Here is a 27,978-nt window from a genome sequence, read left to right as displayed (position 1 = left end):
AGGAATATATCCCAAGAAACTAGAAACACCACTCAGAAAGGATATATGCACCCCTATGTTCATAGCAGCACAATTCACCATAGCTAAGATTTGGAAACAGCCTAAGTGCCCATCAGCAGATAAGTGGATTAAAAACTGTGGTACATCTACACAATGGAATACTACACTGAGGTAAAAAAGAAGTTCTTACCATTTACAACAACATGAATGGAGATGGAGAGCATTATGCTCTCCAGGAATTAAGTGAAATAAGCCAGGCAGAGAAAGATAAATATCACATGATCTCACTCATTTGTGGAATATAATGAACAACATAAACTGATGAACAAAAATAGATCCAGAGACAGAGAAACATCAATCAGAACGTCAAACCTCAGGGAAGGTAGGGGAGGGTGGGGGTAAGGGGGAGAGATCAACCAAAGGACTTATATGCATGCATGTAAGCCTAATCAATGGACACAGACAACAGGAGGGTGGGGGCATGAATGGGAGGTGGGGGGTAATGGGGGAATAAGGACACACATGTAATACCTTAATCAATAAAGAAATTTATATATATATATATATATATATATATATATATATATATATATATATACACACACACACACACACACATATATACATACACACACACACACACATATATATACACATACATATGTATATACATATATATATATAGAACTCATACAACCTAACAAAAGGAAGACAAACAATCCAATTAAAAAATGGGGTAAAGGAACTTCTCCAAAAAGGACATACAAATGGCCAAGAGACATGAAAAAATGCTCCAAGTCACTAATCATCAGAGATGAAAATCAAAACGACAATGAGGTACCATCTCACAACTGTCAGAATGGCTATCATCAACAAATCAACAAATGACAAGTGCTGGCAAGGATGTGGAAAAAAGGGAACGTTAGTACACTGCTGGTGGGAGTGCAGACTGGTGCAGTCATTATGAAAAACAGTATGGAGTTTCCTCAAAAAATTAAATACGGAACTACCATTTGACCGTGATCCCACTTCTAGGAATATATTCTAAGAAATCTGAAACACCAACCAGAAAGAATGTGTGCACCCCTTTGTTCACAGCAGCACAATTTACAATAGCTGAGATCTGGAAACAGCTCAAGTGCCCATCAGTAGATGAGTGGATAAAAAAGCTGTGGTACATTTACACCATGGAATACTATGCAGTAGTAAATAAGGATCTCTTACCCTTTGATACAGCATTGGAGGGACCTGGAGAGTATTATGCTAAGTGAAATAAGCCAGTCAGAGGACAAGTATCACATGATCTCACTCCTATGTGCAATCTAATGAAAAAAAATAAACTGTTAAACAAAATAGATCCAGAGACATAGAAGCATGGAACAGACTGTCGAATGTCAGAGGGAAGGTGGGGGAGGGTGGGTAGGGGGGAAGAGATCCAAAGAACTTGTATGCATATGTGCATAACCCACAGACACAGACAATAGGGTGGTGGAGGCCTGGGCAGGAGGCAGGAGTGAGCTATAAGGGGTCAATGGGAGAAAAAAGGGGCCATATGTAATACTTTCAACAATAAAGATGTTTTTAAAAATTAAAATTTATGTCAAATTTAGTGGAAAACTGAAAAAAAAAAGTTTTTTTCTCTTCCTTAGTTTTTAAATTTGTCCTAGAACCTTTATAACAGTTTCCAAGTAACAACTATCAAGCTGATAGGTCACAGATGATTTTACTATATTATCTACTGAAATGGTAATTGCAGTAGAGAATTAACAAATTCCCAAGGAGCTACCTCACAGACTTTCAAGACAGTGTGAAGAATACGTATTTTCATGTGGCAGAATATGGCTTTAATACACAGAACAAAAATTTTAACGTGTGAACAAAATGTGGTCAAAATATAAGACTACACTGAATATATGTGGAAAAGATATTTAATTGTAAAATAGAAAAGTAGGCCAGAGTAATTGCTTCTTAAGGGTAACTGCTTCTTTTTACAGTATAGATCATCTAGAAGGGCCTTAGGGTTAAACATTTTCATAAAGCAATAAAACATTAATTCAAGAAATAAAGCAAGAAAAACTGTATGAAGTTACATTTTACAAAAAAAGAATGAACAGTATGTCAGAATGTAATGTTCATACATTGTGGAATTCGACAATATTGTGATGAGAGCGGTCGCAGCACAGACATACAGCTTTCACAGGGAAAAGTAAAAGTTATGGTAGACATCTCTATAGCATCACTGTGGTACAAAAAGTTCTTGTTCTACATACAAAAGCATTTTTTTCCATAAGAATAATTTCCTGGGGGAGGGAGGGGAATGAGTCCATGAAATATTTCAGAAACCCATATGCTTTGAGTTTTCCAAAAACATTATCTTAAAACATACTGCCTTAAAGTGCTTTCATGTGGAAATCATGATGGAAGGCACAGAATACAGTTTCACGTCCCCACTATGAAATTTTCAAAAAAGCATAGATTTTGTAGTTTGCAAATTCAAGTTATCTTGTAAGCTGCTCCTTCCAAGAACACTATCATTCCAATAAAATCAGCTGCTAGTTTACTTAGTTAAGATGACCTACAGAATAAAAGGAGGGTTTTTTCCCCTAATAACTTTCATCATCTTTGTGGGGAAAATACCTATACAAGTGATACATTTTGAAATTATAAAACATGCAGAATATGTACAAACACAAAGTTTAAAAAATATTTGCTTCATATACATGTAAATCTACTTGGGTATAGCTGAAGTTGAACAAATATAAAAATTTGTTTTCTAAAAAATGTTTTCAGAGAATCTGAGACAACTTAAAGCTGTACAAACATTTCCTGGGAGAAATCTCTTCATACAGAAGCTTTAACCTACAGGAGCAATTCCAGTATCAGTCCACCACATAATTATGACACATTTGGTCTAATCAACGATCACCCTTAAAACTGTTCTGTTTCTGAGAAATTAAGGTTTGTTCGTACTAGAATCAAAAAGAATTCACAAAAACAGTGGCTTATTGTGTTTTTGGATCTCTTCAACAATCTTTATCAACTCATTTAGAACTGTAAAAAAACAAAAACTATTTACAGAATTCAGTTTTAAATACATTTGACAACTTCAAAAGTTTTATGTTACAAGGATTCAGACCACATGGCTTTATAGTCCAATTATCAATCTGTAGTCTCTTCTAGCCTCCTGTCTTCCCATGACTGCACCTTACAGTGTACAGTTCAAGACTGTATTCTTTCTTGACCAAAAGTAACTCAAACTACATGTTCGTTTCAACTAAACAGCTTCTTTATTAGTCTGAAGACGAGTCATAGCTTCTAATTTCTGTCTGTAGGCTTCTGCTTCCTGTTCTTTCTTTAGAAGCTGCTGTCGATATTTTTGGGCCTCTCTGTTTGCTTCATCCAGCTGTTTCTGAAGAGCTTCTCTCTCCTAATTAAGCAAAAAAAAAAGTTGTTGTTTTTTCAATTTTTGCACAAATACATTATTAACATCTATAAGCATGCATCCTTTAACAAAAAAATAGTAGCTAAAAATAGTTACCTATTGATATTTCCTAGACAAGTTGCCTTTTCAACCAACTCACTAATAATTAAAGCCCCCGATTTTGTGCTCCACACTGTGAGATACAGATTGCAGTTGTCGTTTTTTTTAATCTCAAGGAAATTATTCCCTAATTAGATATAAGACTAACATAATGAACCCAAATAGGTACCTGTACTCTCATATGTACTACAAAAACTAGTGAAGAACTTTAAGAAGGAAATATACCATCATAGCTCTCCATATCTTTATCTGTATTTTTATCTAAAGATAATACTTTAAAAAATAAAAATAAAGATAATTCTTAAAAACAGTATTTATTGAGCACTCATTATATGACAAAACAAGGTGATTTCCAAGGACAAGCCTCTAAGACAGATATTATGCCCATTTTACAGATGAGGAAAATGATGCTCGGAGATGATGTGGCTTTCTCGTAGTAACATGGGAAGAGTCAGGTTTGTGAGATTCTGATATTACTGCTTATAAACTATCTTTCTCAATGATACCGAGCAAGATTCCTCATCTCTAAAATGACGAGTGCTGGTCTAAATTAGTGTCCTAAATTATATCATTTTACAAATCAATAAAGTACTAATTTCTCTATTGTGACTAGTGAATTATTCAGGTATAAAATATATGTACTGAATTTCTCAATAAATTGAGAGCTGAAACAAATCTGGTCCTCCTCCTCACTCTGCCTCTATTCAGCTGCCCATGGGAAAACATTTCACAGGTTCTTGTCCCATACCTCTAGAAAGCACGAGAACAAAAGCTCACCCTGCACACACCCAAGCTCAAACAACTTACAGAGGCCCAGGATCTATTAGTGTGGTGGGGGCTGAGGGTAAGACTATTAATCATAAGAAAGGCCACACCCACACTGGACAAGACACTTGACCAGAGGAAACTGAAGGCAAGGAGTCAGCATCTTGCTGGGAAAAAGGGCAGTGTGAGAGTCTCATCCACTGCCTTGACCCTTATCCAGTGTGAAACCAAAAATACCCTCTTCTTCATTATTCACATGGTCCACAAGGGGGAGCATATTTACTACTTCTGCCTTCCTGTAAATCCCATTCCCTTCCCTACACTGGGAATAAAGCTACATCTAACATTTATTTTTCCCATGGGTTCATCAAATGTGGGAGTGGTTGACTACACAAGTAGTATTCAAATCTTCCAATTACACAAAATGTACCAGTAGAAGAAAGATGTGCCCTTCATCTGCAATTTAAGAAATTCCCAAGCCCTACTTTGCTACCCTTTTCTTACCCACTCCTTACCCCAGGCAAGATAACAGATTAGGAACAAGTCAGAAAGAACACCCAAAAAATGAGCCTCATGTAAACAATCAATGCCAGTGCCCCGGCAGTGAACCATGGAAGACTGAGCACAACAATGGAAAAGGGGGAGATGGGGCTGTTTCCCCAGGAGCTAGACCCTCACCAACTAGCAGGACCACTTACAGCTATTCGTACGTGTTATCAAATTTCACTTGTGTTAAGAAATAAGATCCTTTGGTAGCCAAAGTTGTGAATACGGATAAAAGTAATTGCCCTGATTTGGTAGGAAAAATTAAAACAGATACTCTAAAGTATCTTTTCCTGGTAGCTATTTATTAACATTTAGAAACAGCAAGGGAGTCACAAGTATTTCAAAGGATAAAAGCAAACTGAGTGAGATAAATAGTCTAACAGTGAATACAGTTTAATCCTATTTTCCTTATTTTATATTTTTTCAGCTAGTAGAATATATCTTAATATAAATTAAAAGCATAGTTAACATTATTAAAGTTTGTGCTTTCATTTTTTACTTCTCAGAAATATAGGTATTTGGGGAAAGAATCTTTTTGCCATCTCACTTTTCAAAACAAATAAAAAATCTCTAAAAAGCGGAAAATATTATGTCTTATTTTACTCAAAAGATCCTGTTTCCAAATTCATTTGTTCATTTACTGAACATATTTACATGTATGATACTTTCTTAATGCAAACAGTAATTTTGTTGTTTTGCATATAAATAGTGAAGCAGACTCACATTTGAGATTTATATTTAAATAGAAATGCCAATCTAATGGCTTTGATGTTTTGCAATAAAACCACAATAAAAAGAATTTTGACATTTTTCAATAAACATACTAATATATTAGTATTAATAATTAATACTAATATTAATACTAAAGTATTTTCCCTTTAACTGTCTAACATTAAAAAATTTCAAAAAAGAAATCTGCTAAGTTTGATAGCAAAAAAAAAATATTTGTCTTACACAACTCTAAACAAAAGGCATATATTACTATTGCATTAGGCAATGGAACAACAGAGCGAGGAAAGACTTGAGTTTGCTTTTTCATTTTCAGACAAGATTCTTGAATTCTGCTTCAGCTAGTAGCAATTATCTTTTACTGAGCACTTACTATATGCCTACCATTGTACTAGTCCTTCACATGTACTCTCCTTTAAACCTCATACAATCTGAGAATGAAGGTGCTATTATTTCCCCCTTTTTAGTGGTGGGGAAGCCAAGCCTTGAAAGGTTAAATTAACTTGACCAATATCACACAATCAGAGAATTATAGAGTATGATTCAAATCTAAATCTGATTCCAGACCCATATTCTTAAATTATTAAATGTTTTGTTTAGTTTTGTTTTTTTTAACATGAAAACTGGACAGGGTGTATGAGCTGTCCATTTGTTTGTGTGTAAGCATCAATTTTCTAACTGCCATAAACCAAATATGAACCTGGTTTTATAAATAAAGTTTTATTGAAATACAGCCATACCTATTCATTTCCAAATTGTCTGTGGTTCCTAACCTGCCACAATGGCAGAACTAAGTAGCAAAATACAGACTATATAGCCTAGAAAGCCGAAATTATTAGTTAACTGGCCCTTTACAAAAAAACCTTGACTACTCCAGCGCTAAAAAAAAAAAAATGTATCAAAAAGGGATATGACTGCCCAGCCACAGTGGCTCAGTGATTGAGCATCGACCCATGAACCAGGAGGGCACCGTTAGATTCCCGATCGGGGTATATGCCCAGGGTTTTGAGCGCAACCCCCAGTGAGGGGAGTGCAGGAGGCAGCTAATCAATGATTCTCTCTCATCACTGATGGTTCTTTCTCTCCCTCTCCCTTTCTCTCTGAAATCAATAAAGATATATTTTAACAAATAAAAGGGATATGACCATAAAAAATTTTAAACTTCAGAAGATCAAAAGGTTCATCATTAATAAAAGGAAAGCAAATTTTAAAAATTGTATCAAATGAAACATTTTGTAAAGTTTATAGAAATTAATTTTTTAAAGAACACTAAGGATCCCAATTTATCACTGGTTAAAAGATATAAATTATTCATTAAAAATAAACAAACTTGTTAATAAACATATTCATCTTTAATCTCCACAGCAAAAAAAAAAGAGGTAAAGGTAGAATAGGAAAAAATCTGTTACTCCTAATGTACTAATTACATCTCCTCCCTCCCACATGTACAAAGAACAGTTTGAACTTCAATTCAGATTAGGCTAGGGTTTACTTAGGGAAGAAATGCAAAAACAGCACACTTCTTCCAAAAATATACTGTACAGTAATATCAAAGGGTGATAAAATGATACACATTATTGCAATTTGGTTTTATTCATACCTCCCTCTGAAAAAATAAATCTATTTTATTTCCTATATTGTTATAATGCAGATGTTGAAAGCCACATTTACAATAAATTTTCTACAATTTGAACTAATTTTTCTGGAGATTATTGATAAATCTCTCTTATGTTAACTGGGAAATTGTAAATATAGGGTGTCCCCAAAAAATGTATACACACACTTTGAATAATTATAAAGGCAGTGTTTATTAAAATACATTTCATTTTCAAAATCGAGCTAACAGCTGCTAAAGTGTATATATTGAGGGGGGGGGCGGGTAATAGCCTGTATATATTAACACTTTCTTTATAGATAGTCACTCTGGTAGTTGTGGATACACACAGAGAGAGAAACCCAAACATGTTAGATTCTATATAACGAGTTAATTTAATTCCTTTACAGCAGTTTCTCTGTCCTGTGCATCATTGTAGGATGTTTAGCAGCATCCCCCTGGTTTCTACCCTAATATCAATGGTATGCCCCTAATTGTGATAACCCAAAATGTCTCCAGACATTGCCAAATGTCCCCTGGCATCAAAATTGCCCCAGGTGAGACCACTGCCTTAGAGAGACTTTTGTGAGAATAGCCAAACTGTCACTTAGAAAGGAGTATAAAAAAAAATCTGCCCAAGACAATTCTATTGATTATCTAAGAAAATAACTTCAAAAAACCACTTCATGCGTTATAAGGAAATGATCACCTGATCTGATGAAAACACTAGAGGTCTCCTCATTCTATACTCCAGCCCACCTCTACCATCTAAACTTACTGCATGCTTCAAGGTCTCTCTATAATAGTTCTAACACATCATGCAACCTTGGCTTGAACATTTCTGTGGACGGAGAATACAATTTCCACCACCAGAAAGCTCTACTTACTAAAAAAAAAACAAACACTCTTCTTTATACCAAGTTAAAACTCTATCCCCTGAAGGTGTATCTCCATGGTTCTAGTTAATTTATATATCTCAATTCATACTTTCCTGTTATTTACCATTATTTCCTCTTGGTCTCTGAAAGACCGTAGGAGAGGAAACAGGTGGAACTTTGAGAAAACAGCAATTCTCACATTAGATAAATAAAGATACAGGATGCACATTCAATGATTTAAAAATATAACTGATTGAATTCAGTAAGTTTATGTTTAATAAAATTTCAAGTAATGCCCTGGCCAGGTGCCTCAGTTGGTTCGAGGGTCGTCCCGTACACCTAAAGGTTGAGGATTTGATTCCCAGCCAGGGCATACCTAGGTTGCAGGTTTGGACCCCAGTCGGGATTGGGGCCCATACGGGAGGCAACAAATCAATGTTTCTCTCACACATCAATGCTTCTCTCTCTCTCTCTCTCACTCTCTTTGTCTCTATCTCCTCCCCGCTTCCTCTCTCTAAAATCAATAAACATATCCTCAGGTGAAGATTTTTTTTTTAACTTCCAGAACTTTAAAAATAATTTTTATTAAATAAAGCAAAGTACATGACAAAATATTTTTCACCTTGCCCTGGCCAGTGTGGTTCAGTTGGTTGGGCATCATCTGGTGCACCAGGAGGTTGCCGGTTCCATTCCCAGTCAAGAGCACATGCCTGGGTTGCGGGCTCAATCCCTGGTGGGGGTATGCAGGAGGTATCCGATCAATGTTGCACTCTCACATCAAAATTTCTCTCTCTCCCTCTCCCTTCCTCTCTCTCTAAAAATTAATAAACTATTCTTTAAATAAATAAATAAATCACTCTTTAAAAATATATATATATGCATACATATATATACATATACATACATACATACACAAGGTGTCCCCAAAATTGTATATACACTTCAATAGCTGATTTCTATTATATTTTGAAAATGAAATGTATTTTAATAAATATTGCCTTTATAATTATTCAAAGTATGTACATTTTAGGGAGACACCTGTATATATTTTTTACCTTATGTGCCAGAAAAGATCATCTGACATATCAGAAAAAGGTATTTACAAGATTACTAAATAATAAGTATATGATACCATTCAATAGAATAAATTGCTAGTTTGTAAGAACTTCAATGTACTAATATCACTTTAAATTTTGAAGAAATAAAACAGCTCACCCTCAATAACTAAAGAGATAATTTTACCAAATATTCTGGTTACAAGATGAACCAGGTAATATTTTCACCTCAAAAATTCTTTGTGATTGTGGCCAACAACATGCCAGTCTTACATTTAAATGAACTTGGGCAAAGGATATTTTCTAATTGTCCTCAATCAGGATTATGTTGCCTTCTAGTGACTTTTTTTTTCAATCCTCTCTTTTCTCTTACAAAGAACCTTAAATATTCACCAACATATACTATTCACATATATCAGAAATTATGAATTTGTGTATAATGAGTAATTTTTTTAATTCTCAAAAAAACTCCAAAATAACTTTTTGAATAAATGTATTGTCATTTGATATAAGCTAATATCCAATTTGGGGTACATAATTTTATCTACAGTCACGTGAGAAAAAAACCTACAAGGTAACTAAGGTTGAGTTTTACTTACACAATGGTTTACATTTATAATCTAGTTTGGGAGAGGGTAAAAAAAGTTGAATCCTGTCAAGAGCTAGTCTAAATTTAATTTTCCTAAAGGACTTATTAAGTAAAATAAGCAGCTAACTACAGCTTTATAATAAACCCAGTTGACAAGTATCAACCTTCTTTAAGAGGAGCCTCCCAGCCTAAATAGGCATTTGCACTTAGCTTTTGAAAGAAAAAACAGTTTTAGTCAATATACAGTGATATTTTCTTAAGTGACTTGTGAGAATGATGTATGTAAATTTAATGGAAAATGAAGGATGGCGTGCAAGAACCAAAGACATTCCAATGTTACCAGGATGACACACTTCATTACAAACAAATTCTTCACTCATTCATTCATTCATTCAATATTTATTTATTGAGGACTTGCTATATGTATAAAGCAAAAATTAAACAAAATAATACTATATGCTTTCTGTATCAAAACAACACTGTCAGTAATAAATATAAAAGACAAAAGAAAAGCAAATTGAATTTATTTTGGATGACTGCAGCAAAACACACCGGGTAAAAGACTCCTTACTTCTATTTCTGCAGATTCCACCCGGTTTTCAATTATTTCGATACATTGTCTCTTAGCTGGTGGTTCTTCACTTATAACAGTTTCTTCAGCAATGTCCGTTGCTGGTACTGTTAATACTAAAATGAAAAAATGTATATGTTATTTAATTTTCAGATAGATTTAGTTGAAATAAAACTAGTCAACATTGTTGATGCAACTCATCTAAAATAAATTATATTCTAAAACAATTTCAAAACACTGATTTGCTTTTGATGATATCCATATTTGTCTTCATCTTCTTGTTTTTTTACTGCAAATCTCTCCTTGTTTAAGCACATACTTATTTTTATAAAATTTTATATATAAGCGTTAACCAGTTTGGCTCAGTGGATAGAGTGTCAGCCTGCAAACCAAAGGGTTGCAGGTTCGATTCTAGTCAAGGGCACATACTTCAATTGCAGGCTCCTCCCCAGCCAGGCCGTGGTCAGGAAGCGTGCAGGAGGCAACCAATCGATGTATTTCTCTCATCAATATTTCTGTCTTTCCCTCTCTCTTCCACTCTCTCTAAAAATTAATGGAAAAATATCCTTGGGTGAGGATTAAAGAAATTTATTTTATATATAATATGTTCATTCACATGGCTCAAACTCAAAACAATATTTGACAAGCATATTTTGAGAGCTCTCATTCCAGTCCTAAAATAAATAATCATTTATTGGTTTCTCATGTACTATTCTTGTTAATTTATGTAAAAACAAACATGAACATACATTCTTTTTTTGTTACACAAAAGGTATCAAATAAAACATACATTCAAATTTTCATACAACAGATACATCATCTGCAGTTGCTTTTTTCACTGCACATATATAAGGTGTCTTTCATCTGTATATATAAAAGCCAAAGCGACTGGTCAACCGGACGACTGGACAACTGGCCAGTAGCTATGATGTGCACTGACCACCAGGGGGCAGACGCTCAATGCAGGAGCTGCCCCCTGGTGATCAGTGCGCTCCCACAGCGGGAGCGCCGATCAGCTGACTGCCGGGCTCACAGTTGGCAAGTGCAGCTGCAGGGGTGCGAGCCTCTCTCGCTGCTGCAGCAGCGACAGGTACAGCAGGGCCGGGATGAGCGGGAGCAGCGCCATGGCCAGCTGCCTGCCGTTTCACGCACTACTATATCCCTCCAGGGAAACCGGCAATCTGACATCCCCTGAGGGGTCCCAGATTGCGAGAGGGTGCACGTCAGGCTGAGGGACCTCACCAGTGCACGAATCCGTGCACCGGGCCCCTAGAATGTATATAAGAGCTTTCTTTTATTTAGTTGCATAATAATGTGTGGATAAGCCATTATGAATGTTGTCTGTTTATACACTTTGCTTGTTTCTCTACTAGGTTATTGGACTTTGTCCCAATTTTTAGTATCTCTTTATATAAATGTAAATTATACAGAGAGAGAGACTGTCCTTGCTTTACTTAGGACTATAGAAATGGATGTGTATACTGAAGCCCTGCAAAACAATGGGGAAAATTACAATTGTTCCATAGCCTTTAATGTTTTATGTGGTGTTTTTTTTTTGTCAAAACATTAAAACCTGTCATTTATAAATGTAAACACAAATGAAAAAAGTAAAATATTTAGTGTAATGTAATTTAAAACATTAGAAATGAGAAAGTTTTATTTCTTTTAACTCATAGTTACACTTACAAATTAACTCAAGAATTTGAGAACCTTGTACAGTATTTGTTTCATTGAACTGTCTACATAGTATATTGTTCATACGTCAGTTACACATTTTAAAATTATGGAATCTTTAAAAGTTTATTTAAATATTCAGTAGGTTCCTCTTATTGTTCTTCTTTTCCAGAGTTTTCTTCTTTTTCTTCTTCCCTCCTCCCCTATCACTATAAACTTAGAATCTGTTTGGCTACTTGCAGAAAGAGACCTCTTGGTTTTTCTTATGGGCTGAATTGTGTCCCCTCCAAGTTCAAATGTTTAAGTCCTTACCCCCAGCACTTCAGAATGTGACTATATTTGGAGATAGGGACTTTAAAGAGGTGAATAAGAGGTCAAAAATAGGATCATTTGGGAGGGTCCTAATCCAATATGACTGGTGTCCTTATACGAAGAGATGACCAGGACACAGACAATACACACACATGAGGGACAACCATGTGGGGACACAGCAAGAAGGCAGCCACCTGTAAGCCACAGAGGTCTCAGAACACAAAAAAAAGCAAATTGAATTTATTTTGGATGACTGCAGCAAAACACACCGGGTAAAAGACTCCTTACTTCTATTTCTGCAAAACCTTTACCTAGGATTTCACACTTCCAGCACCGTGAGGAGATAAAAAGCTGTTGTTCAAGTCACCCAGTCTATAGTATTTTGTTATAACAGCAAATTAATAGAGTCTTTTAAAAATATCACACTACAGGGGAGGAACCAAGATTGCGGCATAGGTAAACACCTGAACTTGCTGTCTCACACAACGACATCAAAACTACAACTAAAAGAAAAAACAGATATCATCCAGAACCACGGGAAAGCTGGCTGAGTGGAAGTTCTACAACAAAAAGGAAAGAGAAAAGCGCATCTAGACTGGTAGGAGGTACAGAGGTGCGGAAGAGGGAAGGTATGGAGGTGCGCGTGCAAACGGGCTGGCAACTGAGTACGCTGTGGTCTTTTTCAGTTGGGAGGGAGATACAAACTCCCGACTGCTCTGAACTCCAGTTCCGGGTGAGACTCTGGGGACCCAGACTCATACGGGGAGAAACTGGACTGTCTCGCATCGGGACAGGAATGCGAGGGCGGCTTTCTCTCAGAGGTGGTCGCAGCGTTCATTGTTCCTGCACGGGGCTGCGGGACACAGAGACCCAGGGACCTATCGGGACACAGAGACCCAGGGACCTATCCGGGGCAGGGCCAATGGGCAACCATTGCTGTTTGCACCACCCTGTAATTCCCTGAGACTACACCCCACCCAATTTACAACCCCACCCAAGATGTGCGCAGAGGCGTTTGCATATGAATGACCTGGCCTTTTGCAACCTAACTTAACAAACTGCAGCTGGGTCAGAGAGCCCCAGAGCTTCCAAAAGAAGGCCTAAGGCTAGTCAGCAGCCTGCATTGCTTCACAGCTGCGCCTCATCCAGGCACCTCCAAACCCCAAACTAAGAGGAGGAATCTGAAGATCTCTCTGTAGCTCCTGCTGGGTGGCTTCAGGTAGTGGTTGACTTTGCACCTCCTTGGAGATCTAAGAGCCAGCGCACCCAGTGGTCAAAGTGAGACCACACCAGATTACAACTTTTCAGATCCATAAGAGACACACTCAGGGGGCAGACTCGTGAGCACCAAAGCCCCACTGAAGCAAGTCCTGCCCCATAAGGGTGTTTCCAGCACAGAAGTTCTCCCATTGTAGATACAACTGATCCTCACAGCCAATTCATCTGGAGGTCAATTCCGCCCAGTGATACCAACAGCAATCAAGGCATAACTACAACAAGACCGTGCACACAGCCCACAAAGGGGTGCACCAAAAGCATCCACCTCAGGTGACTGGGGAGGCTGAGCCACTGGGCCCTATAGGACACCTAGCACACAAAGCCACTCTATCAACACAGGGAAGCAGCCAAAATGCGGAGACAAAGAAACAGGTCACAAATGAAAGAAGTGTAGAAAAGCAAACTACTGCATATAGAGTTCAAAATCATGGTTATAAGGTTACTCAAGAATCTTCTAGAAACCTCCGAGAAATTTAGTGACACCCTCGAGGATATGAAAAAGGACCAATTAGAAATTAAGCATACACTGACTGAAATAAAGAATAACATACAGAGATCCATCAGCAGACGAGAGAATCCTAAGAATCAAGTCAAAGATTTGAAATACGAAGAAGCAAAAAACACCCAACTGGAAAAGCAAAAAGAAAAAAGAATCCAAAAATATGAAGATAGTGTAAGGAGCTTCTGGGACAACTTCAAGCGTACCAAAATCAGAATTATGGGGGTGCCAGAAGAAGAGAGAGAGCAAGATATTGAAAACCTATTGGAAGGAATAATGACAGAAAACTTACCCCACCTGGTGAAAGAAATAGACTTACAAGTCCAGGAAGCGCAGAGAACCCCAAATAAGAGGAATCCAAAGAGGACCACACCAAGACACATCATAATTAAAATGCCAAGGGCAAAAGACAAAGAGAGAATATTAAAAGCAGCAAGAGAAAAACAGTTAGTTACCTACAAGGGAGTACCCATATGACTGTCAGCTGATTTCTCAACAGAAACTATGCAGGCCAGAAGGGTGTGGCAAGAAATATTCAAAGTGATGAATAGCAAGAACCTACAACTGAGATTACTCAGCAAAGCTATCATTCAGAATTGAATGTCAGATAAAGAGCTTCACAGATAAGAACAAGCTAAAGGAGTTCATCACTGCCAAACCAGGATTATATGAAATGCTGAAGGGTATTTTTTAAGAAGAGGAAGAAGAAGAAAAAGGTAAAGATAAAAATTATGAGCAACAAATACGTATCTATCAACAAGTGAATCTAAAAATCAAGTGAATAAAAAATCTGATGAACAGAATAAACTGGTGAATATAATAGAATCAGGCAAAGAAAGGGAGTGGACTGACAATTCTCGGGGGGAAGTGGGTGTGAGGGGGTGCGGGAAGAGACTGGACAAAAATCGAACACCTATGGACGAGGACAATTGGGGGTAAGAGCAGAGGGTGGGGTGGGAACTGGGTGGAGGGGAGCTATGGGGGGAAAAAAGAGGAACAACAGTAATAATCTGAACAATAAAGACTTATTTTAAAAAAATAATAAAAATTAAAAAAATATATCACACTATATTTACAAATGAAGTCAGGAAAAAATTGAGAGCTTCTTGATAGTGAGTCTTCCGATTTGAAACTATGAGTTTCTTTCCATTTGTTCATCAGTGAGACTTGTCTGTATAAATGTTAAGTTTGGGAAACAAAGCTGTATCTGCTTAATACAGATACTTATTCTTTTCTGTATAATTGGATTAGTTCTTTAAGGCTTTGCGAAAGCACCTGGGCCTGATGAGCTCTTAGACCAGCCATCAGCAGGTGATTTCTGCAGAACAGGAGAAAGGCCTCTCAGGCTTCACAAGTCAAGGTCTCCTCCTGTCCTGCTACAGTGACAAACTCTTTCCTAAGTGTCATACCTCCTCTACTGCTAAACCAAACGCAGTTTAGGAGAACTTCTACCTCCAGCCTTTCCCTTCCGTAATTCCTTCACGGGCCATGAAGAGGCATGGTCTCTGCAATCCTACTCATTTTCTAAAAGTATGTGTGTGCACATACTTTTTTGGGGGGACTGGGTGCAGGGTGATGCTTTCTAAGCTAGGAACTTGCTGCCCCTTCTCTTTCTGCTCCCTCCACTATTCCGCCTGATTCCATCTATCTTAGTCCTGCTGGCTGCACTGCACTTCCTATTCAGTCTGGGCCCTGTCTTGCTGGGAGTGTGTACTTATTGCTGATTTCTGAACTCAACCCTTTTCTTTTCTTGATGCACCATTGTAGGTTTTCATGAGAGTTCTCTTGCCCTGACTGTAATGTTCTTAGATGTTTTTGGCAGCACTTAAAATGTGGAATTCTGTGGTTTTCTCAACCTTTTAGATTCACTGAAAACATAGTTGGGGCTTCTACTTCATCCATCTTATTGCTCTCTGTGGTTTCCGAGAGAGGAAAAAATGGAAAAACTGTCAACAAAGCTGCTAAAAGTTGCTACCACATAGCTATCTATTACAGTCATAAGTCCAACTTTTTTTAGGTAGCATTTTCTTACATGGTATTTTTAAAAGCTCACATGATATCTGAATTGCATTAAATGAACTAAGAAATTATCATCCAATGCTGATTTTGAATTATTTATTTAAGCTCATTTTCAAGCAGAATACTTTGGGGCCAATTCTTCTTTCCACCTGGTATATACTCTGATAAAGCAAGCTAACTTTAATATTAGCCTAAGCAAATAAAGTGAGGCAACTAAATCTGTTGCAAAGGGTTATAAAAACATAACTTAAGGCAACTTTATGGAAATGCCTACTACTCACCTTGCTGTCCATCTGGCATGGTCACAATGATGGGCTGGCCTATTCCACTGGTTGGAATGGAGTGCAAATTTCCAAGCTGGATTCCATCCGTTACTATTGTGATGACTTGCTGACCCCCTGAACTAACTACTTGCTGAATTGCACCATCCACTGATTCTGCAGTAACTACTTCCTCCGTAGCCACTACTGGGGGGAAAAAATATAAATGTGAAAATCAGTGAACATATATAAAAATAAAAACAGAAGTTTCTTTTTGCTTTAGTACCTTTGCCTTCCCTGCTTCTTCCTTACACAGAAAAGCTTGTACATGGTTTTAAACTTTAGTCTCCAACAGTGCTATACATATCTATGTAAACATTATGACTACAAGTCCCACAATTTACAATAAGTGAGTTCCAACTATTCATGCATGTGTGTGTTTAAATAAATAATTCCTATTCATTTAGTTATATGAGGTACAAAATTTGTAAGGTCTCCTAAAGTCACAGATATAACAAAGGGTACACCTGCTTAATAAAATTCCATAATTCAAAAGATGATTTTATATGTGGTTATACTCCATTTACATTTACATAGGAGTTGATAAACATTTCAATATCCAATGAAACATGAAAATTTGTATTTTCCAAGTAGCCAGACTAAACAGTATTCCCTTTTTGGATTACGTGAACAGGGGTTGCCTTGATAATAAGTGGCATGCAGGTCTGGTATCATATGAATATATTATATTTAACTAATACGTAATATATTAAGCATAATATATTATGTTATAGTAATATACTATGATCTACTATAACAATATATTAATATATAACACTTACTTAATAACATAAGAAATATTATCAATGTAACCAAAATATATATATATATCATTGCACATCCTAAAGGATGCTAAAACCATTGGTGAAATATTTTGAGGAAACAAGATATTTAAATGTTCCCAAGGTATCACACCAAAGATTAGCATTCATTAGAAAGAGGGAACTATAAAGATCTAGTGGTTGCCACTCTCACCAGGCGGTCATTATCAGGACAGCCTGACATTATGTGCCTCCTGATGTGATGCAATGTGAGATTACAAAATATCACTGTGTTCTTCCCGGAAATGTTTGGCTTGAATCTAATTATTAAGAACTAAATGAATCCAGAATGTGGGTGATCCTGCAGACAACTGGCTTAGACTACAAAGATTTCAATGTCATAAAGAACAACAAAGACAGTAGAATAATCCTAGATTGGGGGAGACTAAAAAGGAACAATAACCAAATACAATGTGTGAACTTTAATTGGACCCTGAATGAAAAACAGAGTTTAAAGGACATCTTGGGGATAACTGAAGAAACTTGAACTATGGACCATATGTCAGTAATGTCACTAAATTAACATTGATGCTTTCAGGAAATATAATGGTGGTATAAATAGTAAAAGGCTGCCCTTATTCTTGAGAAATACATGCTGAAGTATTAAAGAATGAAGTGTCATGAGGTCTGCAGCCTACTTTCAGATAATTTGGCAAAATAAAATAATTTGGGTCAAATTCTTAAACTTTGGTGGTGGGGATGAACATGCAGATGTGGCAAGATGTTAACAGCTGTGAATATAGGTGAAAGGTATAAAGTTCATCCTCCAATTTTTCTATGGGTTTGAAAACTGTCAACATAAAAAATGTTTAATATAACTATTTCTGAAAAAAAGAAGTGACATAAGAACTATTTCTAAATTATATGGGGTTTTTAATGAGTTATCTGAGGCAACTTTTTACCAAAGGTATAATTTAAAAAAAAATAGCATTCTCTCCTCAAGTGCTACTATTCAGATACACAGTTGCTCAGAAACATGCTAAGTTGCTACCAATTCCCAGGAGAACATCATGGATATCAATGACCACAGGATTTACTGAAGTCAGAGGCCCTACATATGTACTAGTATACTACCTTTTTTTTTTAAAGGCAGGGGAGTACTAGGACCCTACTTTCCAAGGATGCACACATGGCAGCAGGCCTGGCTACAACTCTGTTAGTGCTTTATTTTATAATCAAGGGTTACAATACAAACTGCAGAAGATAATACTCAAAATGCAAAGAGCCTTTGTGTTTTTGAGTTCTCTCATTTTTTGTTTGTCTTAAACTATAATTAGGCTTTATCACCAAGCACTTAAGAAAATTTCAGGAAGATAATTATAAAATGAAATGTAGGACATAAAATAGTAATATATTCAATAAAACAAAACTACTCAGGTTTTCAAACACATAGACTATTGCTTTGATTTTTTAAGAAAATATCCATATGAAAAAGAAATGTTCACTCAGGTTGAATGCTAACTACAAGTAGTGACTATTTCCAAGCATCATCATCTGTAAGAAATTTCTGAGATCACACACAATCAAGGCACAACTCCAGAACTTTCATCTTTGCACTATCTGCAATGACTGTCATTAAAATAATAAGAGTTCTTGCCTTTCATCTAAAAGCTTTCTTTTTAAGATGTGCTATGGTAAGGAATTTAAGAAAAAATAAGGAAACCAATTACATAAGAAGACAATGGGCTCCCAAGAAACCCTAAGAACTTAGCATAGAATACATGCTCAGGTACCTTAAAAAATGGGCTGGCCAAAGATAGAGAAATCAGCAGTCACAAGTTAATCCCTTTAGTTTTATGCACAGGAAAGTACACTATGAGAACACTTCAAATATATATGTTTTAGGAATATACTTGCTTTTTCCAAAATAAGTGAAATGAGAGCATAAGGGGGATAAAACAACGTATACTTTAACAGAACCTCTGCAAATCTTGACAGTCAAAAGAAATGTTCAATTGTGCCTAAATACATAGAACTTAAACATTATATTCAGATGCTAAATCTCTTAACTAGCTAGGTACCTACCACAACAAATCAAATAAAGCAAAATACTAAAGAGAAAAAGGAGCCAAAACTAGACTGCAAATTAGATTACAAATATGATACTGGAAGATGAAATATTAGTAAAAATAAAAGTAAAATTCATAAAATTATCTAGTTGAACAATGGAAGTTTCCAGCAAATACAGCAGATAACTACTTAACTTAGAGTTAACTAAAAGATAAGCATTCCCTCAGTTTAAGTAACTACATTTAGTTACCATCTTTTTTTTTATTAAGTATTACATAAGTGTCCTTAGTCCCCGATTACTCCCCCACCCTCTAGTACCATCTTTTTAATAAGCAGAGATAATATTAATTTTATTTAAACCACAATTTTATCAATGCTCACTGATCAGCACCTGTTAAGATATACAATTTCATGGGAATTCCTGTAATCTAAAAAATGTTTTTACTCTTTGTGAACAGAAATCAATGTGTTAGATAATAGCCTATATATAAAGAAGGGAAAATTCAAAGATAAGTAAATCCTAGTGGGGCTATAGATTGCTGACAGTAAAAAATTATTCTACTTTATTTTATTTTTAAAGTGCTCAAAATAACATTTTTCTCATCTCAATATGAAAAATCTGATCTTGATCATCAGTGTCACGTTTCTGTTTTAATTATATCCTGATTACCTGAAGTCTCCTCCTTAATCAACTCTTGAAAACATTAAGTAGCAAGCATCTAGATATATTTAACTACTAAAGCTATTAAGAAAGCCAGTCCTCTCTACCACATCTTTTCCTTGTTAGAGATTCATCTATGCACCTAATAAATAATTAAATAAATGTTAAATTACATATAGAAATGAAAAAATTTGGGTCAAATTCTTAAACTTTGGTGTGCCTTCAGAATCACCTTTGGGAACGTGTCAAAAATACAGATGTCAAGGCCCCCACCCCAAACCTACTCAATCAGAATCTATTGAAGTGGAACTAGGGCAAATGTATTAAGACGATTTTGATTAACAAAAAAATTAAGAACCCTGCTCTTGTTGCCATTATCATATTAATTAAAATTAATTGAAAGGAATTCAAATTAGTAAAAAACTTGAATTAGAGAGTATTTAAAGGAATAAAGCCTTCTAATCATTGGGTACCTAAATTAACAAATTAATTCCCAACTATTTCCAAGCCGAAGTTCCACTAGTTTGTTTTAGTAATGTAAAAAAAAAATGACAATTATGTTACTGTTGAGTTGCCTGATATTTCTCCTCAATTACTCCACTCCCAAATTCTGAAGGATGGTTTAAACAAGGTTTTTAAAAATTGTGTGTGTGTTGCCCTCGCCGGTGTGGTTCAGTTGGTTGGAGCACCATGCTGTGCACCACAAGGTTGTGGTTTTGAAGCTCAGTCAGGGCACATACCTAGGTTGCAGGTTCAGTCCCTGGTCTGCTCTTGCAGGAGGCAACCAATGTTTTCACTCTCACACTGATGTTTTTCTCTTACTCTCTCTAAAAAAAGCAATAAAAATTAAAAAAAAATAGAGCCCCACCAGTGTGGCTCAGTGGTTGAGCATCGACCCATGAACCAAGAGGTCCCTGGTTCCATTCCCAGTCAGGGCACATGCCTGGGTTTTGGCCTTGATCCCCAATAGGGGGCATGTAGAAGGAAGCCAATCAATGTCTCACTCCCATCGATGTTTCTATCTCTCTTCCTTCTCCCTTCCTCTCTCTCTAAAAATCAATAAAAACATCATTTTTTAATGTGTGGATTTTTAAAAACTTTTTAAAAATGTGTGTGTATACTTTTAAAAGCTATAAATTTTTTCACTGATTTCCAAAATGAGTAAGTTAACTTCATATATCAAAAGACAATTGTATCCTCCCTTAAAAATAAGTAACAGCATTTTGATTTAGGCATCACCTTTGCATGAGTTTGCTATATGTGAGTCAGTCCCTTATATCAACTCAGGATATACTAATAAAATATTTCTGAAACCTCAAGGCCGAAAATCAAACCTTGGTCAATGTTCAATGATAGTATCTTAATTCAGATGACTATTGTGATAACAAAATGAGATAATGCATGTAAAGCACTTGGCACAGCCACAAGCATATAGCAAGAACCCAATAGATATTAACCATTTTTCCATAATTCATTATGCCAAGTTAAATTTATGGCTAATATAAATTGTTCCATCATCCTTCGTTAGCGTGGCCTGGACCCAAATAGAACTAATGATTATTTAATAAAACTATACACATTTGCAAAGGTCTATGGGCTCAGGAACCAAAATATGTAATTCACAAAACCAGTCATTTATTAAAAGTGAACATTAAGCCGAAACCGGTTTGGCTCAGTGGATAGAGCGTCGGCCTGCGGACTAAAGGGTCCTGGGTTCGATTCCGGTCAAAGGCATGTACATTGGTTGCGGGCGCATCCCCAGTAGGAGGTGTGCAGGAGGCAGCTGATAGATGTTTCTCTCTCATCGATGTTTCTAACTCTCTATCCCTCTCCCTTCCTCTCTGTAAAAAATCAATAAAATATATTAAAAAAAAAAAAAAGTGAACATTAAGCCCTGGCTGGTTTGGCTCAGTGGATAGAGCATTGGCCTGTGGACTGAAGGGTCCCAGGTTCAATTCCGGTCAAAGGCATGTACCTTGGTTGTGGGCACATCCCCAGCAGGGGGTGTGCAGGAGGCAGCTGATCAATGTTTCTCTCTCATCGATGTTTCTCTCTCATCAATGTTTCTCACTCTCTATCCCTCTCCCTTCCTCTCTGTAAAAAATCAATAAATATATATTTTTTAAAAAGTGAACATTAACAAAGAACTCTTCACAGTATGTTGAGATTTATCAAATTATTTTCTATACCTCTCTTAAAGAATCATGAAAATTATCCATGGAGACTTACAAATTTAATCAAATAAGTTAAACACTTATAAAAATAAGGGTTTATGAGGAAAGAATAAAACTGAAAATATTTACATTAAAAAACCCACTAGACATTCTAATCATCAAGCATTAACAATCTGCAGTTGTATTTGCTTATGTCATCAAGAAAAGACAGTGATATAATTTGTTTTCACAATGAAAGGGTTATATCCTTTATCCCATTGGACTAACATTAAGATTTGTCTTATATGTGAAAAATAGCTCTAATGTAATCATAAAGGTGCTATTTAAAGCCACAGTTCCCAGGTGAAGTGAGTGTATCCAAGACCAGTGGTCGGCAAACCGCAGCTCGCGAGCCACATACGGCTCTTTGGCCCCTTGAGTGTGGCTCTTCCACAAAATACCACGGCCTGGGCGAGTCTATTTTGAAGAAGTGGCGTTAAAAGAAGTTTAAGTTTAAAAAATTTGGCTCTCAAAAGAAATTTCAATGGTTGTACTGTTGATATTTGGCTCTGTTGACTAATGAGTTTGCTGACCACTGTCCTAGACTATCACAAGTACCTTCCCTTTGTATATAGAACCATGTCAGCCAGCCAGCCAGCCTCCATTTCAAATGCAGTCCCTCTGCTGCTACATTCTAGCTATCTGGTATCAAGAAGATGTGTTTATTGTACTACTTAGCTGGTAAAAGAAAAGAATATGAGCAGTACCAATTAGTGTACTGATGGTTCTTATATTATGGTCTTCAGTCATTTAAAAAGGACAAAAGAGGAGCAGAACATTTATTTCAATAGACTGCTTCAACAAACACACTTCAGAAGTAAAAGTAGGAACAGTGATACATTTGTTAGATGTAAGACAAAATGATAATCACATAAATATCTATTTCTATGACAAACCAATCTATAAACACTCTAGAAGAGACCAGTCCTCTGATCACCGGAAGAAACTGCATAGAGGAGACAGTATATTACAGTGGTCACAAACATCTTGGGAACCAGATCTTCAGCACAAACCTCCTTTCACCACTTTATTGCCATGATACTTTGGGGAAAATTATGTAACCTTCACAAACCTCAGTTTCATCGTATGTAAAATGGAAGTACTACTTTATTTCCCAGATCTTAGGATGTCCTTGGAAATATATATATAAACATTTCTAAAATGAGGGTGAATCTGACAAGTGATGTTAAAAGAAAATGGAGAGGCAAGAAGCAGAGAAATAATTTGCCTGAACACATGCAAATATATTTCATTATGCACCTTGGCTGAGTAGTTTATTTACACTGGTAGCAATGTACTCACCTGAAATTTAACTCAAGTTCTTAAAATATCTTCAAAAAGATTCTGCTATGATACTGCATTGAAATGAAAAATTATTGTGCTCACAGAAATTTGTAAGTCACATGTAATAGAAGTCCAGTGAAATTACTAATTCTCTCATACTAGACCACACATAACATTTTCAAGGTAGAAGTTAGAGAAGTTGGTATGACCAATTATGGAGCCAAAGATCTAAATGTCAAAACTTCCAGTGACTTTTAAGAAAAATTATTTAGACCTAGGGGGGTGTGTAGGGGCTAGGAAGAGGAGGGTAAAGGGGAGGAAAATGGGAGATATCTGTAATACTATCAACAATAAAAATATATTTTAAAATAATAATAAAAATAAAAAAGAAAAGTTACCTAATTTTAAGATATATACTTTAAATAAAGACAAAAATATGCAAGTTTAACCAAACAGAAACCACCAATGAAATTAATTTTCTTTTACATGCTTAAGTAATTACCAAGGTGGCAAAGAGATCTGGACATAGGTTATAAAAACAGCATGTCAATATAATGATGCACATAATTGCTAACAGCCAAATGTGATTCAGAAATATCTGAAGACTCTCAAATATAAAAGGCCTATACTCAAGCATTAAATGGATAAATGCTTATTATCACTGGTTTGCAGAAAAAAGAGAGTGAAAGACAGAAATGAGAGCGATAAGTAGGTTTTCTTCCACTGAAAAAAACACATCTTTCAAACAATAGTACCTTAAAGAATCAAATCCAGTAATATCAACCTTGAAGTTTTTTGATGAAGATTAAATGAGATGATAAATAAAAAATTACCCTGGTTTGGCTCAGTGGGTAGAGCGTCGGCCTGAGGACTGAAGGGTCCCGGGTTCCATCCTGGTCAAGAGCACATGCCCGGGTTGTGGGCTCGATCCCCAGCAGTATCATTAAAATTATTTTTAATCTTATAAATATAAATCCAACTACAATGGTTGAAACTACAGTAAGAAGAATTTTGTGGAGTTTTTTTAATTCCCTAGTTAAAAAAAATATTTTGCTTACATAATAATTATAGCAAGAACTATTTTAGTTAGGTATAAAGGTAAACTTTACCTAAACCAGCTATTAATACTGATTATCATCCCTTAGTGGTGTCGGTATGCTGTTTCCTAATTCTGTCAGTCATTTTATTTATTTATTTTTAAATATATTTTTATTGATTTCAGAGAGGAAGGGAGAGGGAGATAGAGATAGACATCAATGATGACAGAAAATCATTGATCAGCTGCCTCCTGCACGCCCCCTACTGGGGATCATCCCGCAACCCAGTCACATGCCCTTGACCAGAACTGAACCCGGGATCCTACAGTCTGCAGGTCGACACTCTATCCACTGAGCCAAACCAGCTAGAGCTGTCAGTCATTTTAATACAACTAACAAAAATATATATGTACACATATATACTTTATTTATACAAAGTCACAGACTAGTAAAACAAGGACCAAATTGGGCACACAGAAATGTTTTCTGTGAACCACACAAGTTTTTAAAATTTAATTAAATTTTAATTAATTGGCAAGATTTAACATTCTTTTAAAAATCCAGATTTTGAAGAAACCAAGATGGCAGCATAGGTAAACACCTGAAATTGCTGCCTCGCACAACCACTTCAAAACTACAACTAAAAGACAAGATGGACATCATCCATAACCACAGGAAGGCTGGCTGAGTGGAAATTCTACAACTAGAAGGAAAGAGAAAAGCACACTGAGACTCAGAGGAGGTGAGGAAGTAAAGTGCAGAGGTACTGATGCACAGAGGGGGCTGGCGACTGAGTTCACTGTGGTCTTTTTCAACTGGGAGGGAAACACAAACTCCCGACTGCTCTGAACTCCAGTTCTGGGTAAGACTCTGGAGACCCAGACTCATATGGGGAGAAACTGGTCTGTCTGGCTTCGGGCGGAATGCGAGGGCGGCTTTCTCTCAGAGGTACTTGCAGCAATTATCGCGGGACACTGAGACCCAGGGGCCTCTTCAGCCATAGCTGTTTGCTACACCCTGTAGATTCCCTGCGACCCCGCCCACCCAAACTGTGTGCAGAGGCTTTTGCATATGAATGACCTGGCCCTTTGCAACCTAAAATTACCTAACAAACTGCAGCTGGATCCGAGAGCCCCAGAGCTGCCAAAAGAAGGCCTAAGGCTCATCAGCAGCTTGCACTGCTTCACAGCTGGGCCTCATCTGGGCACCACAAAACCCCAAACAAAGAAGAGGAATCTGCAGATCTCTCCTTAGCTCCTGCTGGGGTGGCCTCAGGCAGAGGCCAAATTTGCACCTCCTTGGATCTCCCAGTGATCAGAGTGGGACCATCCAAATTACAACTCCTCAGATCCATAAGGGACACACTCAAGGGGCAGATTCAGTGAGCACCAAAGCCCCACTGAAGCAAGTCTTGCCCCATAAGGGTGTCTCCAGCACAGAAGTTCTCCCATCTTAGACACAGGTGATCCTCACAGCCAATTGGCCTGGAGGTCAATTCCTCCCAGTGATACCAACAACAATCAAGGCTTAACTACAACAAGACTGTGCACACAGCCCACAAAGGGGTGCACCAAGAGTGTCCACCTCAGTTAACTGGGAAGGCTGAGCCATTGGGCCCTACAGGACACCTAGCACACAAAGCCACTCTATCAACACAGGGAAGCAGCCAAAATGCGGAGACAAAGAAACAGGTCACAAATGACAGAAGTGGAGGAAAGCAAACTACTGGATATAGAATTCAAAACCATGGTTATAAGGTTACTCAAGAATTTTCTAGAAACCTCTGAGAAATTTAGTGAGACCCTTGAGGATATGAAAAAGGACCAATTAGAAATTAAGCATACACTGACTGAAATAAAAAATAATATACAGAGATCCATCAGCAGACTAGAGGATCACAAGAATCAAGTCAAAGATTTGAAATACGAAGAAGTAAAAAACACCCAACCGGAAAAGCAAAAAAAAAGAATCCAAAAATATGAAGATAATGTAAGGAGCCTCTGGGACAACTTCAAGCATACCAACATCCGAATTACGGGGGTGCCAGAAGAAGAGAGAGAGCAAGATTTTGAAAACCTATTTGAAGAAATAATGACAGAAAACTTCCCCTACCTGGTGAAAGAAATAGACTTACAAGTCCAGGAAGCACACAGAACCCCAAACAAAAGGAATCCAAAGAGGACCACACCAAGACACATCATAAGTAAAATGCCAAGAGCAAAAAACAAAGAAAGAATATTAAAAGCAGCAAGAGAAAAACCGTTAGTTACCTACAAGGGAGCACCCATACGACTGTCAGTTGATTTCTCAACAAAAACCATGCATGCCAGAAGGGTGTGGCAAGAAATATTCAAAGTGATGAATAGCAAGAACCTACAACCAAGATTACTCTACCCAGCAAAGCTATCATTCAGAATTGAAGGTCAGATAAAGAGCTTCACAGATAAGAAAAAACTAAAGGAGTTCATCACTGCCAAACCAGGATTATATGAAATGCTGAAGGGTATTCTTTAAGAAGAGGAAGAAGAAGAAAAAGGTAAAGATAAAAAATTATGAACAACAAATACATATCTATCAACAAATGAATCTAAAAATCAAGTGAATAAAAAATCTAATGAACAGAATAAACTGGTGAATATAATAGAATCAGGGGCATAGAAAGGGAGTGGACTGACAATTCTCAGTAGGAAGGGGGAGTGGGGGGTGCGGGAAGAGACTGGACAAAAATTGTACACCTATGGATGAGGACAGTGGGAGGGGGGCAGGTAAGGCAGAGGGTGGGGTGGGAACCGGGTGGAGGGGAGCTATGGGGGGGGGGGAGGTAACAACTGTAATAATCTGAACAATAAAGATTTATTAAAAAATAAATAAATAAAAATAAATAAATAAAATACAGATTTTCAGCTCCCCATGAAAGAGCAGGATCTGGCAACACTGAGCATATGACTAAAAATATCTGTAGCTGAGAAGCTAAGGCCTCCCTGCCCTGCCCCACTCTCTTCAGAAGGCCATAATCTCAACCCTGCCCACTTTAGCCTTTTATATGACACTAGAGGCCTGATACACGAAATTCGTGCATGGGTAGGGTCCCTAGGCCTGGCCAGCAATCAGGGCTGATATGTGGGGTGACTGGCAGGACAATGGGGGGCGGGGGGGGGGGTCCCTGCTACTGTCCTATGGCCCTTACCACATCAGATGAAACAAAGATGAAAAAGCCCTCTGTCTCTGGGTTCCAGTAATTGCTATCTCCTTATGCCTCTTCAAAACCTCAGGGTAGCAATGCACATTGCTATTATTAGCCAAGGGGTAACTGCACTACATCTTGTGGTTTCCCTACTCCCTACTAGCACCTTCTAGCACCTTGGCTGGCCTGGGGCCTGAGGGCTGGGGGCAGCTCCTGCATTGAGCGTCTGCCCCCTGGTGGTCAGTGTGCATCATAGCAACTAGTCGTTCCACCAGTCATTCTGCCGTTCCATCTATTTGCATATTAGGTTTTTATTATATAAGACTAGTGGCCAGTGCACAAAATTAGTGCACGGGGGGGGGGGGGGCGGGAGGGGAAGGGGGTTCCCTTCAGCCCAG

General features: G+C 37.1%; 1 protein-coding gene across 14 annotated transcripts in view; it reads right to left on the bottom strand.

The window, feature by feature from the left end:
• Nucleotides 1–1,830: 1,830 nt before the first annotated feature.
• GABPB1 (GA binding protein transcription factor subunit beta 1) overlaps nt 1,831–27,978 on the bottom strand; it is a 67,129-nt gene continuing 40,981 nt past the window's right edge. For 3 of the 14 annotated variants that reach the window (XM_080684922.1, XM_080684912.1, XM_080684924.1), the window contains exons 7-9: nt 16,332–16,517; nt 10,269–10,384; nt 1,831–3,427 (exon numbers count right to left, since the gene is read on the bottom strand). In XM_080684922.1, coding sequence (XP_080541048.1) covers nt 3,275–3,427; nt 10,269–10,384; nt 16,332–16,517 — 455 coding nt within the window. In that variant the 3' untranslated portion in view covers nt 1,831–3,274. Of the gene's footprint in view, nt 3,428–8,675; nt 8,784–10,249; nt 10,385–16,331; nt 16,518–27,978 lie in introns of all 14 variants that reach the window. The other 11 variants (XM_080684920.1, XM_080684919.1, XM_080684918.1 and 8 more) reach the window with 7 other exon arrangements.

The sequence above is a fragment of the Plecotus auritus genome, assembly GCF_963455305.1.
Source record: "Plecotus auritus genome assembly, chromosome: 1".
NCBI lineage: Eukaryota > Metazoa > Chordata > Mammalia > Chiroptera > Vespertilionidae > Plecotus > Plecotus auritus.
This window is presented reverse-complemented; position numbering and strand designations above follow the sequence as displayed.